General features: G+C 40.1%; 1 protein-coding gene across 1 annotated transcript; it reads right to left on the bottom strand.

Annotated features, from left to right (window-relative positions):
* Window positions 1-9,210: 9,210 nt before the first annotated feature.
* Window positions 9,211-10,488, bottom strand: LOC136811166 (uncharacterized). Its single transcript, XM_067067788.1, has one exon. It carries the CDS (start codon window positions 10,486-10,488, stop codon window positions 9,211-9,213), a length of 1,278 nt encoding a protein of 425 aa, XP_066923889.1.
* Window positions 10,489-17,669: the final 7,181 nt, after the last annotated feature.

Here is a 17,669-nt window from a genome sequence, read left to right as displayed (position 1 = left end):
TATACTTTTGTCGTAATACTGGCGAGTTTTATTGTTCGGTGACTGTAAAATATACCTTGTCTTTGTACATTCCAAACGTTTGATTGGTGTATGTAGATCTTATTTCGATGCGCGTATCTTTCACCAAAAATAGATATGTATTGATCCATAAATTACACGCCTTTGTAGAAAAAGATGCGTTTTCAGTAACGGATTCCACTAAATATGTTTTGTATTTGTATCTCTTGATGAGGTCTATTCCAACTCGATTGAGCGGGTAGTCTTTCTTATTCTTTAAGAAAATTCTCGTCGCCACTTGATAAAGACCACTCTTCACGATAACTACGCTTCTCCCGTATTCTAATCGAATGTCACCATCACTAAATTCCACATACCAAGCGTTGATTACTTTGGAAGTGTATACCCCCCATAAATATCGCTTGAAGCTTTGATTTTAGCCTTTTTATGTGTACTAAATTCTAACTTAACACGACATGTATATCTCCAAAAGTTGACAATCACTATTAAACAAAATATTATCGATACTAGCGTCATGTTAAATAGATTTTCCATTTTCAAATAATTTTTTCTTGCCTATCCTAAGCAATTTATTATATTGTAATATGAGAGGTCTTCATTCCAAACTCTAACTAGATTTTTTCTTACATTTTACATAATTAGGAGATTTTTCAAAAAATAGACAAGAAAACTGGATGTAAGTATAAAGCCTACATCCAGCATTCTTGTTCTATTTTTTTTCTTTTTCTCCATAATATGTAATTTTTCATAGGAAAAGTAATTTTTTAAAAAGCCTTCAATTTTTTACGGAATTTTATAAGAAGTTAGACATGATTTAGAAAGAACCTTAAATTGAAATCTTAAAAAAAACACACTGAGGCAGCCATAAAGATTTCTGATATACAGTATACTTGTAAAGATAGGAAATAAATCAAATACTTAGCATTCATGTTCTATTTATTTAATCGTATGTAAATATTTGCTAGTTACAATTTGCTGAATTGTTTACAAATAAAAAAGTATAAACCTTTGTGATAGACGCAAAACCAAAAGGGACCCAGGAACCAATCCTATTAAAACCACCACGTTAACCAGAAAGCAAGTCGTGCCTACAACTAAATCTTTTTACTTTTAATAGGCGTCTTTCGTACTTATAAACTCTATCAGCGGGGAATATACCCAAAAAGTTTTCTTGGAAATCTTCATTTTCGTGACGTGACGTCTTACGAATTTTTCTATTTCTTCTGAATTTATGAGTTTGTTGTCGCGTGTTCGAAAAATTATGGTCCTCTTGTGCGTATGTTTTGATTTTTTATATCCACGCCCAACCATTCTTCTACGTAGACTACGATTATTAAAGTTTATGCCTCTTTTTCGAACTGGTGGGCTAGGTTTATTCCTTCTTCCATGGTTAGAATAATTACATGAAAATGAAAAATATTGCGCGACTTATTTGCGTTAAAATATAAGTCTTGACAAATCGCCAAACACTGGAACTTTACCGAGAAGAGAACCCAAGATTCCAGAGCCTCTTTGCTTTCTAATTCTTTTGGTTTTACTAGATTTTCTTTTGGTTTTTGATAGATTTCTAGTGCTTTTTAGTGCTAATTTAACTCCTTTGTTTTTCAAAATTCTTTGAGCTTTTTTGTTACCGATGCTAGCCTGTCCTAAAATTTGAGGTAAATTTTGCAGTGTATTTTTTGCTACGCCTTTTAAAACGTCGGTCATAAAGCCTTTGCCTTTTTGTGTTTTCTTTCTATGTTTTTTCATTATTATGAGTAATGTTATAAGTTTAAAATGTCATGTAATAAATGTATGACATAAAAAAAATCTTTTATGAAATAAAGACTATTGCTTTTGTCATTCAGATTAATATCCTTGATTGCTTTGCTGATTGGGGGGTCTGATAAGTATTGGGTCTGTTGTTGGCTGTACTGATTGCTTAGAGTTTCTTCGATAAGTCGCAATTGATTCCCGTTGTTAGTTCTACCTCTCATGTAGGTTGCGCTGTTGATACCATAGAGAGAGACGTAATTAGTTTTTCCCGCTTTTACAGCTTCTTTGAGATATGCTGTTACACTCATCCCGTCGTGGTTATTTGTTACAGGATCCTCCATATCGGTGTAATTTTTGCTGTCAGTAAGATCTATAAAGATTTTGTGTCCTGAAGAGAAGTATTTTTCAAAACTTGGAAAGTTACTCGCAGCATTATAGCCAATCATGTATATTCTATTTTGATCTGTGCAGGAGTCTGTCATGTAACCCAGAAACTGATTGTAAAGTCTGTATTTATCAATGCTGTCCTCGAAATCGTATCGAATATGAGGGTTTTCGAGCATAGCGCTTTTAGCTCTTTGAATTTCAATTTTTTTGATGTGCGTGCTTGCGAATTCTTCATCATAAGTGTCATAGATACTATTGTGTTCTTGACTTTCAACCGTAGATAATCCGATTTCAATAAATTTGAATTTTTTGTATAATGCCGGGAAGTTAAACTGCTGTTGGGTGGTGCCTGCGGTCATTTGTGCTCCGTACAACGTAAAATTTTCAATACTGCCGTAAGAATATTTAAGTAGTAAGTAAGTCTGCGACCACAGTCGGAGGCGACCCGAAGGCTCCTCTTTCGATAGCTATCTACCCGAAGGTAGGGGAGGGCGCCACTCTTTCTCCCTGGATTGCTCCACAAGAATATTTACCAGTGCCATTGTACATGTTATTGAAATAATTTTGCCCAGCTGCTGACATTTGATACATGCTAACCATAATGTACGGCTGCTTAGTAATAACGAACTGACCGGGCTTATCAGTGAGGTCGCCATCTTTTTTTATCGATTCCATATATTTCACAGAGTCTTTTTGTATTTTCAATGTTAGTTCTAGCCCGTCAACGTCTAAAGTATTTCTTCTGAAGCTAGGCGCTAAAAGCTTGAGGGGAATGTTGTACTCCTTTTCGACTTTCCATTGGGCGTTTTTGTTAGCTCTGGTTTTTTGAGCCGTGTTAGCTATGGCGTTATCGGCTTCCAAATTTCTTCGCCCGATAATATCGGTGGAATTGTCGTATTGTAATACTTCTAGAAGATCAAGATTCGCCTTTGGAGTGTTGTAGTGAATCTTTTTAAAATAATGTCGAGCGGGAGGGTTTTCTGTAGGAGAAAACGACATTCCGGTGTCTAATGTTTTTTCTACAACGTCTTCAAAGTACAAACCAGGCCATCCACTAGCGGGGTTGCTAGTTGCCGCTAGAGCGGTACCGTTGTTTTCTGTGAATTTTCCAGTAAGTGTTAGTGTTACTAATGACGGATTGAAACCGTTTGATAGTGCGTGTGGTGGATTAGCAGGATTAATTCTGAACTGTATATTGTCTCCACCTTTCCACGTGTCAACTGCTAAAATTTTGTAACCGGTCGAGCTTGCAATGAAACCGTTTTGCGGTTTGCTCATTAAGCCTGGAAAATATGTCTCAATAACGCTGCTGGAAACTAACTTTTTCGTTGATACTTCAGCATTGGCTGCATAGATATCGCTTACTTCCTGGTCGTTATTCGGTACAGAAAGTCCTGTCATTATGCGATCGTGATCTTGAGCGTTTGATATTTCCATTACATTTTGTAAAGCGTCGCCTTTATTTTTCGCTTTCGAGTTAATCCCACTCATTCTTATGAGAAATAGCTATATAATACGTGTGCTTATAAGATGGTGAAATTCTGTAGTTCAAAAATAAAAAGTAGCATTTCTAATTTTATATATTTTTCTACAGCTCAAAACAAATCATTTATGGCTCTTCGTTTTCGTTATCTTCTTCCTCCGTTTCTTCAATGTCACTTTCAAACCTTGGTCTTTTGCCAAGTTTTTTTTACTTTAGGGTTTGATTTTCTCTTTTTCGTCGGGGGTCTCTCTTTTGTGCGTTTTTGTAATCATTTAATTCTTTCTCTAAATGCTCTATTTGAGTATTAAAAAGTCCAATTTGCTTTTTATATTCGGCTTTAACTTTATTAGTGTAATCTAAATGTTCATCATCGTAAATCTTTTTTTGCTTTTGAAGTGATTGGTTTAATTTGTTTGTGTAGTGTTCCTTATATTTGTCGTGCAGTTTTTTCCTTGTTTCCGTGTCGCTTTTTTTTAATATGTTTTGGGTTTCGTCTATAGCTTGCGCTATTTGCTGTCGAACGATGTTTAATTTATTTGGTGTTATTGACTGTGATGGTAGGAGAGTGGCGTGATGAGAAAGTCGACGTGTAACAACCGACCTTAACAAATAGACGTTTCTGTATTTTTTGGAAATTTAGTCGGGAGAACTATGTTTTCTAAAGCCATTAGATATTTAAAGTTTTTGAAAGGATATTTGTTTACTATTTTCCTGATATTGACATCTCCGACGTTTGAATAAGTGACGCTGCTGTTTTCGTTTTTTGCGTTTAAAACCAAAATGTACTCGTGCACAGAAGGCGATAAAATATCGATTAAGTCCATGTCTCGTAATCTATTTTTCTTGTTGAATGAAAATCCTACATCTTTAAAGGATAATACTTTGTTGTTTGACGTGACTCCAGGCAACGCGTTTCCATTTGCGTCAAAAATTTGCATGTCGAAGTTTTTAAAGGTCGTTTGAGTGGGCAATTTCCAACTTTGGTATTTAGACGACTCGATTAAGGAAAAGTAACTTCCGTGTGCGGTGCCATCGTTGAAGATGCAAGCAACGCTTATTCTCGCCGAAAGGTTGAGATTCGGAATGTGCCATTCGTTTGCGTTCTGGTTATAAATGTAATACACTTCGTTTGTAGATCCTTGATCTGGGGAAGAAGGACTCAAATTCAAATCATAATCTATGTTCGGAAAATAGATGTTATCCTCTCTAATCGCGTAATGGTAATCTTTTTCTATGCTGCCCTTTAGCTTGTAAAAGTGCTTTATTCCGTCTTCAATATTTTTAGCCAAAGCTTTCCCGCTGTTTTCGAAAATGTTGGTAGATTGAAAGTTTTTAACATTCGTTATTACTCCGCTAGATATCAATTCTATTTTTCTTTCTAAATTTGTGATATTAGAGTTTTTAAAATTCTTACTTTGGTCAGGGTTACCAATTTCGAAGGCAAACATTCGATTGAATTTATAACTTTGAGGTTTCAATATGGCAGTGTCGTAAAAAATGAAATTGTCACTTATTGTGATTTCAGTCAGCGAAGCGCGTTCAGTGCCTTGTTTTAGAAAGCTTAACATTTCTGTTGTTTGTTCGTCGTTGCCATGAGTAAAGCTATCTGCTATAGACCTAACGTCTTGTTTTTTAGCGGTTACTCGATTTTGAGCTTTGGCTTCCTTAAAAAATAGAGACGTTTTCATCATCTCAAAAGTTTCATTCGTGATGTAAAAAGAGCCAGCTTTGACATTTATAGAAGCCTCTTTAAAATGAAATAGGAACGTGGAATCTGTCTTTGTTCTATTTTTTGTACTAAATAAGCAAGTATAATTCTCTATTCCTACGTCATTCTCTTTGTAGTTGACATTATCTTTGAAAAAGTCTATGTCATCTTTATAATCTTTAATCCCCTTTAAAGATCTGTTTTGCTCTTTAGTGTAATTCATGCTTGGCCACATGTCATCAAATAAATTCAAATACTTGAATTTTTAAAATGATTGAGTATCTGCTTTAGTTGGCACGAAAATATCAAACACAGTGTCAAGTCCCTCGGCTAGGTTATGTTTAGTTGAAATTCTATTTGAGGGCTGAAGTCCTTTTTATTTGTTATCTTAATCATACTTGGTTGAATCGTGTCACCAAGTAAGCTATTCTTTTGACTTTTCACGCCTCTGTTAAAGTCTAATATGACTTTTTCGCTCCAACTGACGTTGTCGTTATCCAGATACCATACTGCTCGCAAGTGTGGAAGCATTTTTCCTCTGTCTATTCTAAACGTTTCTATCTTTTCAATTACAAAAGCGGATCTAAACATTTTTTCTCCGTTAATAGGAGGAGTGTATGCATCCAAGTGATATGAAAATTTAACCTTAATTCCCATTGGCATGCGTTTATATTCATAAACACCAATTGGGGTGGTGAATGCACACAAGTGTTGGGATTCTTCGTCGAGCTTTAGTTGATGAAATCCGTCCTTTAGATCAATTACGGTGAATACTTGGGTGCCAAGTAGTTGGTCCAGTAATTGTCGGATCTTGGGAATTGGGTGGATTTCGTCTTTGATACATTTGTTTAGTTCTTTGAAGTTTGTGGTCAATCTGTACAGTTGATCTCCATTCTCGTCTGTTCTACCGGGCTTTTCCACCATTACAATGGGGCTAGCTCGAGTAGATGTCGAGGGTCGTATTTGTTCTTCACGGATCATTTTCTTGATGGTACGAAGGCTCACAAGTTTATCTTGTGATACTTAATATGGTTTCTGGTTTGGTGGCAGGACATTTGGGTCGATGAGTTTGAGTTCGACGGGTGGAATGTCTGCTCCGTCAGTGAATTTTTCGAAGATGTGTTCCCATTTCTGAATCCACTCTTTCGAGAAGAATTCGTCTTTTCTTGGATGGTTCTTCTGGGCTATGGTTTTAGGTTCTGGGCAGTCAACTTCTAGGGACACTTCACACACCCATTCTGTGTTGTGTCCTATTTTCCAATCAGCTTCTCTCTTCCGTTGATTCACGTTATCGCACAGAGAGTCCACCGTTGATACAAACCATTTTCCATCCATTCCTCCTACACAGAGATTGTATTTCATGTAAAACTCTCTACCGATTAGAGCTTTATCAATGGATTCTTTCAGAACGTAGACTTCTCCTTCCACTAACTGCGTCTGCTTTCCATCTAGTGAGTTGAGGTAGAACTTTAACATTCCTTTTCCAAGTGTTTTGATCCTTGATCCACTTGCGGTCACTAGGTCTACACAGTAGTCTTTCGTGTGGTAATCGATTCCGAGGCGGTCCGCTTCCGCTTTTGGAATGGTAGTACGAGATGCGCCTGTGTCAAACATTGCATCGAATTTCTGTCCATTTTCTCCTTGGAGTTGGATAGTCGGCGTTGTGTCCGAGATGTTGTATAAGAAGTCAACTTCTTCCGTGTTTACGTCTACCTTTGGTAGGGTGTGTTCTTGGTCTTTTGGTGTTTTTAGACATCCGATTGTGTCCTTCTTGGGTTTTTGTGGGCAGTCTCGTCTTTGATGGCCTGTCTTGTGACAGAGGAAACATGCCTTGTTTTCCATGTCTTTCTTCTGAGCTTCTGTTGGTGTGAAGGTTTTTCTGTTTGGAGTTCCTCCAGGTCTAGTTGTATATCCTCGTCTTTCCATGGTTTGACAGATTTGATCTGCGATGTTTGCGTAGTCTGTGTGGTTTTGGATGTGGGGTGATTGATGGTATAGGAGCGCGGCTTGTTCTTCTCCTTTGAACTTCATCACGTGGTTGACGTCGTCCCATGAGAAGTACTTTTTGTAGTTGCACTCACTGATACCGTGGTTCCCCATATGACAAATTGCACAGTATTTGTTGAATCCTTTGTTGATGGCGTCTCGTTTGCCTTTGCATTTGGACAATTCCGTTGGTTTTCCTCCCATCTTTGCAATCTGTTCGATGGTTTTTGTTCTGTTGGTTGCATTCTTCTGTCTATCCATGTTTGTCGTTCTGGATGGGTTTGAATTTGAGTTTTGGGGTTGGGGGGTTCGTCTGTTGTTGTTAGCTGTGTTTCTTCCTCCCGAAGTTCCTACCGGATGGTTATCCGTGTTGAACTTCTCGAGTTTTCCGTTCTGACGTAGGATGCTATCATATTTCATGAGGCTGTCGTATGCCATCATGAAATCGTCTGTGGCTATTTCTGATAGCTTCATTCGGAATTGTGGGTTCAGAGCATTCTTGAAGATGAGGAATTGCATGTCTGGAGACAAGTCGACTTCACTTTTCATCTGCATGAATTTGCGTGCGAAGTTCTCCAGGCTGCTATCACCTTGTTTCAGTTGCCATAGCTTGTTGAGTGTCTCACCAGAGTCCGTTTTGATTGACTGCATTTTGGCGAGTTCTTTCACGATACCATGGTAGTTGGTGTATTTATTTGCTGCTTCTGCGGGGTCACTGTTTATCCAAAGTTTAACTCTTTCGAGGGCAATTCCGCTGAGCAGGGTCATCATTGTCAAGGCTTTTTGTTTTCGATCGTATCCCATGGCGTTTGCCAATTGATCAAAGCTCTCCACGAATCCTTTTGCTGAGCGGGTGACTCCTTGTTCTGGGTTCCTACTTCCTGAGAATTTGGTCCACATATCTTGTGTGATCCTCATTCTGTTTCCATGTTGCATATCCTTTAGTTCCATTGGGGTGAGGTGAACTACACGGATACCATTGATCTTGTCGTCTCTTGGGATGGTTTCTGGAAGAGCGGCGATGGTTTCCTTTGTCGCCATCGTGTCTTTGCTGTGTCCAGGTCTTTGCGGGATGCTTTGTTGGATGTTTCTGTTCGTCTCTGAATGAAGGATTTCCACGTCATCGTCATCATCTAGATGCGTGAGGTCGTACGAGAAGTGAATTTCTTGTTCATCGCCTCCGTCTTGGAAGTTTGGCATCTGAGTCCGGGGTGTTGTTTTCTTGGATCTTGTTGGGGTTGCAAAGAACTTCTTCTTGTCTTCTGCAAATTGTCGAGCGATTCGTGTTGTTGCTGATCCATCTGATCTTCCTCTGAGGGTTTCTAGATAAGCCGTGGCGAACCTTGGCTTTTCCTTCTGGGTGATTCCCTCTAAGGTGGGTGATCCGCTGGTAGAGATAGATTGTTCCAAGAATTGGGACCATGCGTAGTAGTTGTTAAACTGCTGCATGTAGGTTCTTTCTCTTCCTTGCAGGGTTTTTAAGGCGACATTGTCGACTTCTGGTGACTCTTCTTCGATCTGCTCTCGAAGGGCTTGGATCTCTTTGTCTCTTTGCTGTAGGATTTGGTTGTGGTCTTTCTTTAGTTTTTCGACTTCGCGGATGAGGTCTAGTCTTTCTGGGGTGGTTGTTTCCGATGATTCCGTTAGGCTGTAGATTTCGGCTTTTTGGACTTCTACTTGCGTCTGGAGATGGTCGATGGTCTGTTCGTCTAGTTGTCTTTGCTTCTTCCAACCGTCTTGTTCTTGAATGAACTTGTTCTTCATTTCTTCTATTCCTTGTCTGTAGTCACGTTGTTGTTGATAGAGAGTATCTACAATGTCTGCGATGGTCTCTCTCTCATAAAGCATCCTGTCGGTTGCGAGCGATGCTGTTTCATACAGATCTTCTTTTGAGAAGTTCGTTTAGGAACTTGATCCAATCTGGTTTTTGGGCTGATAGGAGCAGAGCTTTGAGGCGGTCAATTGGTGGGAGATACTGGTATCTCGCGTCAGTCTCCTCATCAGGTTTGCGGTTGAATGGCACGTTTCCACTCAGGATTGGGTTGTCAACGATGTGGTACTCGTTTTCAGCCATTACTGGTGGGAGTTGGTTTTCTCTAGGCTCTTCTTCGTATCCTGGAGTCATTCTGGTGGTCTGTTCGTCAAGATCAGATTGTTGGTCATCAATGTCAGTCCGGAGAGGCGTACGGCGTCTCCTTACCGACGAGTCATCTTCGTCACCGAAATCGAGATCCTCTATCGACTCTCTCGAATTTACGGCTTCAGGGTTTGATTCTGACTTGTCTGCGAAGACAAGGGAATAAGGCTGGACAACGCCTCCAGGTTGTTTGGTCTTCAGACCTGGGTTGCGGTCTTTTCCTGCCTCTGTGCTTGCCATACGCTTAACTTGACTACTTCCTTCACCTGTGGGTGAGGGTATGAGTCCTTCATCTTCTTCGTGTTGTTGTTGTTGGTTGTTCTTCTCAGTATCTTTCATGAATCTGTTGATGGTGTCTTCTAACTCTTTGACCTTTTCCGTTTGTCTTTGGATGAGGTCCGTCTGTGCTTGAATGTCTTCTTGTTGTCGGTCGATGAGTGATTGTTTCTGCTGCACTAATTTGGCTCCTTCACTTCTAAAGGAGTTGAGTGCGTCAACGATGGGTTTCATCTGCTCTGGATCTTGGGTTTCCATGAGAACGGCCATGTCCTCACACTGGTTTTGTAGCCTATCGGGCCATGTCTCCTCGACTGTGTGAGACACGGGTGGGTAACTTGTTGCTGGATCCAGTTTTTTCAACTGCAACTGGTCCTGGAGTTCCCGGTTTTTGAGAGCAAGTCCAGCAGAGACCTTCTTCCAAGCATCTACCTGTGAAGTCTCTCCTTTCTTGTTCTTGTTCAGCGCTGTTTGTAGTTCGGATCGAAGTCTGATTTTTTCGCAGCCTTCCTCCTTGAGTTTGGATGATAGGTGTTTAATTTGCAGTAAGTTGTTCTTCTGGGTTGTCAAACTTGAATTGGTTGCTTCACAGTTTGAACTTTCTTCACTCTCGGTGTCACTCAGTCCAGAATACTCCGGCGGTTCTGATTGCGGGTATTCATCGTCTCCAATGATCTTGGCTTCATCGAAGGTAGAACCTCCAGGTTGGGCTGGGGCTTCAGGTGCAGAGGGAATCATGACAATAACCTCTACTTTAATGCTCGTAGGCCAACAACGGAATCAATTTCTTGATTTGCTCGGTCAAGTTCTTGATCCGTTCTTGATTTGCTGGAGAGAGGATTTCTTCGTAAGCCTCTCGTATCTCCAACCTGTATCTTTGGATGATACAGACTACAGCGTCGCTGTGAACTTCTTGATCCTCTGTCTCAATCTGTTCGTTGCCCATGTAGTTTTACCTACGAATCTCTAAATCACACTCACTATTTTCTTTTCAAACACGACGTACTCTTAGGGTTTTGAAGCCTACTAGTACAGGGTGGTCTCGGAAGATAGTGACCTCTCTTAATTTCTTAAGACGGGTAAGACTTTAGATAAATTCTACGAATTTACTTAAGTCCGACAACTACGGATATCGATACAACTGTCACGGGTCAGTCAGGAAGAGGCAGCGCACTCTAAGCCCTGATAGACTTAACAGTATAAATATAGATAACCTCCAAAGTATCTTATTCCTAAGATATCTATATTCTAATGCAACCAAGGCGTAGTGTAAACACTCCTTGATATAAACAGTTCGTATATAGAATACCTTCTGGGATCAGATAACCTTTCAAAACAGTTCGTGATGTAACACAGTGGTCCTTGAACCTCCAGTGATCAGAGTAAATGCCCAAGTTGTATCTCGGCTACCTTTCGAATGAATCGTAAGATCAATGTTTGATAACGAGTAAGCAAAGTAAAATTCAATATGTAAGTCAATCAATTCAATTTCAATTCAATATCAATTTTCAAAAGTTCTTGTAACAATTTAGTAAAGCGGGTCGACACAATAAACATAGAATGATCAGTTCCAATTTAAAATATCTTCTTACTAAATACTGACTTTAGTTAGGTCTTCACCTTACCTTAGCCAGGAGTTAACTGAATATATAAATGTCTCGTACAGATATATATACTTTTACAAACAATAGAGTAATTAACTTCTTAATTACTTTATTAAACAATACAAAACAATAGAACAATACTAAACCGATTATAGAGGGAAGTCCTAACGACATTCCTTTATAACCGCAAAACAATCAAAATATCTCGTTGCCTAGGGTAAGCCTAGCAACGGCAAAACATTACAAAAACTACTAGTAAACATCTTTACTAGTAAAATAACTATAAATTTACATACGTCTTTCTTTAAGCGGAATAGATTCCTTCGATTACTCAAAGGATTTTACACTATTTGCGCTTTTCTTGGGTGTCTTAGAGATCCGGGCATCTCTTCAATTTTGTTTTGGACTAAGTCTGTGCAGATTGACAACTGCTCCGGCTCTTTTGTTTACGAGGCAGAGAGGCTTAAACTGCCATGCGAGTTTTTCGTGTTCATCTGGTTCCGTAACGTGTTGACGTTTTCTTCTCCAGTTGGTCTAGTTCTTGTTGTGCGTACCGTTCGGTCAACAAGTACGGCTTTGCTTCCTCAGGTAATTCGTCGAATTCCATTGGTTGCATGAAACATGACATAGTTAGCTGTGAGGCTAACCACGAGCTGAGGTCTCGTTTTTGTTCTCGAGATGTCTTTGTCAAATCTGGATAGAGATTCGGGCGTTCGGGTTCGAAGGCTGGATTGTATACTGCTGGAGTGGCTCTTTTTGTTCGTTTTCTTCTTGGCTTTCGTTGATTGTAGTTGGGTTTTCTTCAGCATTTGGTGTGTGATAATGTTACTTATGGTTATGTGTATTCCTATAATAAATAGAGCTACTACCCCTAACACAACACACATGTATACTTCGATTTCTCCTTTGAGCTGTTTTGGGAAGTCTGGGATGAGGTTTCGTCGTCCGAGTACAAACAATATTAACAGGGTTGTAAATATGAATGTTCCGGAAAATGCCACTAAACCTTGATACATTTCTGCTTTTATCACTTTGTGTTGGTCTACGGGTTCTTCGGTCACGAGTGCAATTTCTTCGTCTTTGCTTCTGGATGAACACTTTCCGAGTCTCGAAAAGTTGATTGTGTGGGCGAATAAGTGAATCTCATAAATAGACTCGAATATGACTGCAAGGATTAGGTTGAATTCCATCACGCATATGATGATCAATGCTCCGACGTTGATTTTTGATGATGAGGTGACTTCTTCATAAATCAGATATCCTCCAGTTCCGATAGCTACTAGAGTTATCAAAATACTGAGGGCCATTATTGCCTTTCTGTAATCCGTTGTGTCCTTGAGGGCTGCAATGAATTCAACGTCAGCTGAACTACTCGTTCCCATTTCTCCGTTCTTGATGAGGGCGAGCTGATAGTCCCGTTGTTTTTCCTTTGTATTGCAATCCGATTTTCAAGGCGACAAGTAATAGGAGAACTGCTGCAATAGCTATTCCTCCGTACATGAGTGGTTCTGCTAGTTTTCCAAGTGCATTTCCTCCGGCGTCGACTACCTTTTCCGCTTGATCTCCTACGTTGTCGATTGTTTTCTGCGTGAATGAGTCGATTCCATTTGCTACATTAGAGTCTTCCGAGAGCGTGAAACTGCTTGGAGTAACTATCGACAGTGGCCTCACTTTTTATAATCACGTACAGGACATCTGCAAAAAAGCTGCACAGAAGACCAAAACTATTTTTAGAATTAGAGCATATTTAAACCAAGAGCAAGCAGATTTATTATTTAATAGTTTTATTTTATCTGCTTTTAGATATTGTCCTCTCATCTGGATGTTTTGTAGTAAATTGGCTCACAACCTTCTTAACGAAACTCATTGTAGGGCCCTCAAGGCTAAGCAAAATTCTATCAATCTCTAACTAATGATTTTGACTTTTGAGAAAGCTAAATGTGAGTCAAAAATCCATACTAAAATCTCCAGTTTATGCTTGTGGAAGTTTATAAAAGCGTCAATAAAATCGGCAATAAATCGGAATTTGAATTCATCCAAAGATGTAAATGAAACGAAAACGGGACGACAATCCAACGAACGTCCTCGTCTTCGAAGAGGCGCTCAAATTAGACTTCCACTTCCCAGGAACACAGTTTGCTTGAATTCCTTTAATTTCCGAGCTGGCCAAGCTTGGAATAGAACGACTACCAAATTGGAATATTGAATCGTTAATTCAAAAAATATTGAATCATTGGCTGAATTAAAGAAAATTAAATATTATTTACTATAGTCTATAGTAAATATTCGAATGTCATGTTGGATTAATTGGTAATTTTTTTCCGTTATTACAGAAACAAATAAATAAATAAATAAATACTTCTACGAATCCTTTTCCGGCTGCTTTCAACCAAGCTGGGAAGGGTGGTGATTTGTCGATTTTTCGTTTTAGAGTCTTTACCTCTTGTTCCACTCGTTCAATCTTGTCGGTGTTTTGCTTTATTTTGATTTCATTCTGGCTTATCCGTCTGTCCAGTCTTTTGATGTTTTGGTTCACCTTGTCGTTCAATTTTACGTATTTGACTTCTAAGGTGCTGACTCGTATGTTCATGGCATCGAGTCCGTCTCTGTTTCTCTGTATGTTGATACGGTTATCTTTGACGTTTTGTTTGACTATTTCTACTTCTTCGGTCAGCGTTCCCAAGGCCTCTTCGATGTTTCCCATGGCGAGTTCCCATGAGTGGTTGACATCTGTGTAAGGTGGGTCCGCTTTTATCCGTAGAAATTCCGTTTCTTTTTCTCGAAGTGTTTGAGCTTCTTCTTCGAGGTCTGTCGCGTTATAGATATTCGTTTTCGTGGGGGTGAATGCGTATATCATTCCGTTGTATTTGAACGAGCTGATTGGTGGTGGTAGTGGAATTTCTTCTCCTCCAATCACGTTGTTTCGTTGGTCAAGTCGTCTCACGTTTTTGAAGTTTATCTGATATGTTACGAAGTCCATGGCAAGGAGTAATTGTAATAATCCTTGTCTTTGGCGCACTTGCATCATGGTGAGAACTTTTCCGTGTAGGTTATTCGCAGCGAATATGGCCTGGGCCATATTAGTCCTTGTCTTATTGTTAAGTTTTTGTTCTTCCTTTAAGCCTTGCAGGAGTTTTAGGATTTCTTCTGGTTTGCGTGTTATAGTGATGACTGGCTCCTGTACGTCTAAGATTACCGGAGTGTAGACCAGTCGTTGAACGATGGTTCTATCCCATATAGGTGTGCCGTTTCGTGTGAAACACCTGTATTGGCGTTCAATGTCTTGTAGGGTTTCGTGTAATATCCCATTGTCTAGGGAGCGTTGGTTTACTTCCTGTTGTCGTTTCTGGAGGGCTAGTTGGGTGGCTAGTTCCGTCCTTTGAAGCGCGTGTATTTCTTCGTATCTATCCTCTAAGTCCATATCGGCAAGGTAGTTTACTTCTTCTGTGGAGATCCACATGATCTCTCCGCGTGCTGTGATAATGTACTTGTTCGGTTGGTATTCATAGATCAGTCTTGTGTGTTTTTGTCCATTGGTGTGGTATTCCACCGTATTTCCGTGAACTTGGATGATATTCCTACCTTGCGGTGTAAGTTTCGTGATGTTATCATTGGATATTGTGGGGATGAGTGCTCCGTGTCTCCATATATACCTTTCTTTGTTTACTGGGATTTGGAGTTGTAAGGGGTGATGTTGGATTGATGGTGTACATCCTTTTTGCGTGACGTATCTCCATACGTTGTACAATGTGCTGGTGGTAAGACAATCTCTTTCAAATGTGGTTCTGATTCTTAATTCTTGGAGTCTGAATGTTGTGTCTGACTTGAATATTTCCTTTTCGTTTAATATTTCTTTTCCAGCTCGGATAAATGCTATATTTCGCGGTGATGCTGCTGTTGCAGGTTGACATGTTCTGCGTTGGTTTTGTTTCATTTTTGCGAATTCTGCTGGCGTCTGTTGGCAGGGCCAGATCTTTGTAGTCATTTCTCCGTTTAGGTAATATCCTTCTTCAGGGTTTGTCAGTACTTCCCAATTTGGTCTGTTTAGTTTTGCTCTTGTTGTCGTTCCAGGATATCGTGTGATCATTTCTATAAACCGTTTCTTTTCTAACTCCGTCAAGTCTTCTCGTTGCCAGAAGCTGTTCGGGAGAGTTGATGCAAGTCTTTGCGTATATTGTGTTTTCTGTTCCTGCGTGAGGTTCTTCTTGTTGTTCTGCGTGTTTGTAGCGGATAGTACCGTTTCGTCTGTATGCTGGATGTTTACAGCTTTTGGAAACCACTCCGTGTATAGTTTGTTCGATCCGGTCTCTACCGTCCCCATAGATTCGATTACGACGATTTCTTTATTTGGGTTGATAATCCAAAATCGTTTGTTGTGTGTGCATGAGTTTTCTGTTTTGTAAATTCTGTATGGTGGGTCTTTCGGTGTCGAGACGTAAAGTGATGATCCGGGGATCTTATATTCACATCCTGCTTTAGCCTTTACTATGCGGAAGATTTGTCCTGCTTTGCGCATGAGTATTCCGTATTCTTGTTGGTTGGTTAATTCTTCCAACTTGACATGAAACCATCTTTTCGGTGATTTCTCGGTTCTTGCATTGAAGGTCTTCAGATCAGGGGTTGGTAACGTTGAGTTGACGAAGTTTGGTTCTTCGTACGCTTTCTGGTTGTACACGGCGTCTTTTTCTTTCGACATGATTTCCGCTATTTTTGGTATCCAATACTGGACTTGTTCCGGTGTTAGGTGGTTGTTTTGTTTTTCTATTTCGTGGGGTAACACGAAGTAGAAATTGACAATGAAGTCCGTTGATGGTAGTGTGAAGGTTTTTGCTGTGATTTTTCTGGATGTCCGAAGGTTTATCTTGAAAGGTTTACTATCACATTCGTACAGTAGATAGTTCGGATTCACTTTGTTTCTGCTGAGGTCAGCGTGGATGGTCGGTTTCGTTTGTTTCTTTGCTTTTAATTCCGTTGTCATCAGCAGATTTCCTTCCAAGTAGTCGTGTTGTAGCCTCATTTCGTACGGAGTTTGGATTTGTGCTCCAGTTCCGTTGCTGTGATATATGTTGTTGACAGTTGGGATTGTTGAGTCTGGAATTCCGTCTGATATTTTTATGCGTTTTGTTACCGTGGTCCCTTTGTCCAGGGTAATTTTCGTGGTGTATATTGTGATGTGTTTTCGAAATTGGAGTTCTGCGTAAGTGAACAGATCCGTGCGGCTGCGTTTTATAGTGATGAGCAGTCGAGATGTTTTCGTAGCGTTTGCCATTTTGATGGGTGTAGGACTGGTGGGCGACATGATACCTGACCAGTAGTAATTGGGATCGCTGCATTCAATGTCCGCGTTGTTGGTTCTCATACTTGTACTCTTTGGTATAATGACTATGCGGGATTCCTTGATTGGGATATGGATATCTTCAAATGTCAGTACTTGTGTGGCATTTGTGTCCATGTCCTTGGTAATCGTGCATATCTTGACGGGGGTCATGAGATCCAAACTTTCTGCGTGTAATTGATGCGGGTAAATTATCTGGTATGCCTTTGTCGGTGGAATGATGGCAATCATCACCAAGCATGTTGTCATGAAATGAAGTAGCGAGAATTTGTTTGGTCCAGTTGACGTGTGGGTCAGCTTGGGTGGACGGATCTTTTTCGCTTCTACGTTGTGTTTTCTGGTTGAGGCTGTTGGGTGGCGGACCTTTTCTCCCATCGTGGCTTTGATTGAATCGTGTGCCAGTTTTTCGTTTCTAGAAAAGCGTTGACATCTTCCACGTATTTTCGTTTTGGATCTAGATTGTGGCGGATTACTTGGGGTTGGAGTTCCGCAAGTCTGTCTTTGGGATTGATCTGGTCTTCTGGCTTTCTCCATTTGGCCAGAGCGTTTGCGATAATGTTTTCCTTTCTCGGAATCCATTCGACGTTGATGTTGCTAACGTGTATTCTGTTGAGGATTTTGCCATCTTTTCCGGGCAAGTGTTGTCCCCAGTCGCGTTCGAGGAGCTGTGGGATAGCTCGATGGTCTGTCAAGATGGTCATCTTGCTCAACCTTACTCTGTCTTCTAATCGGCAAATCTTGTAGTCTATGGCACGTAGTTCTCGACTGAACGCACCATCAAGCTTGGTCTCTTCGATTTCATAGTACGTCAACCGCTTCAATAGACCGTTGTCTATTTTGGCTGAGGCCATGTCGATGATTTTCAAGCTTCCATTTTGATTTTGGGTGGCTATGTATCCTACGGCACGGTTGCTTGCGTCCGTGGCCACTGTTGTTGGAAGGGTTGGATCTGCTGGGGCGATGGCACCTGAGGCTCGAAA

The sequence above is a fragment of the Clytia hemisphaerica genome, unplaced genomic scaffold, assembly GCF_902728285.1.
Source record: "Clytia hemisphaerica strain Z4C2 unplaced genomic scaffold, Clytia hemisphaerica genome assembly, whole genome shotgun sequence".
NCBI lineage: Eukaryota > Metazoa > Cnidaria > Hydrozoa > Leptothecata > Clytiidae > Clytia > Clytia hemisphaerica.
Note: the sequence above shows the minus strand (reverse complement) of the source record. Positions and strands in the feature narration are given on the sequence as shown.

Coding starts and splice junctions, on each gene's coding strand:
- LOC136811166 (XM_067067788.1), bottom strand. CDS start 10,488: ATGATTCCCTCTGCACCTGAAGCCCCAGCCCAACCTGGAGGTTCTACC.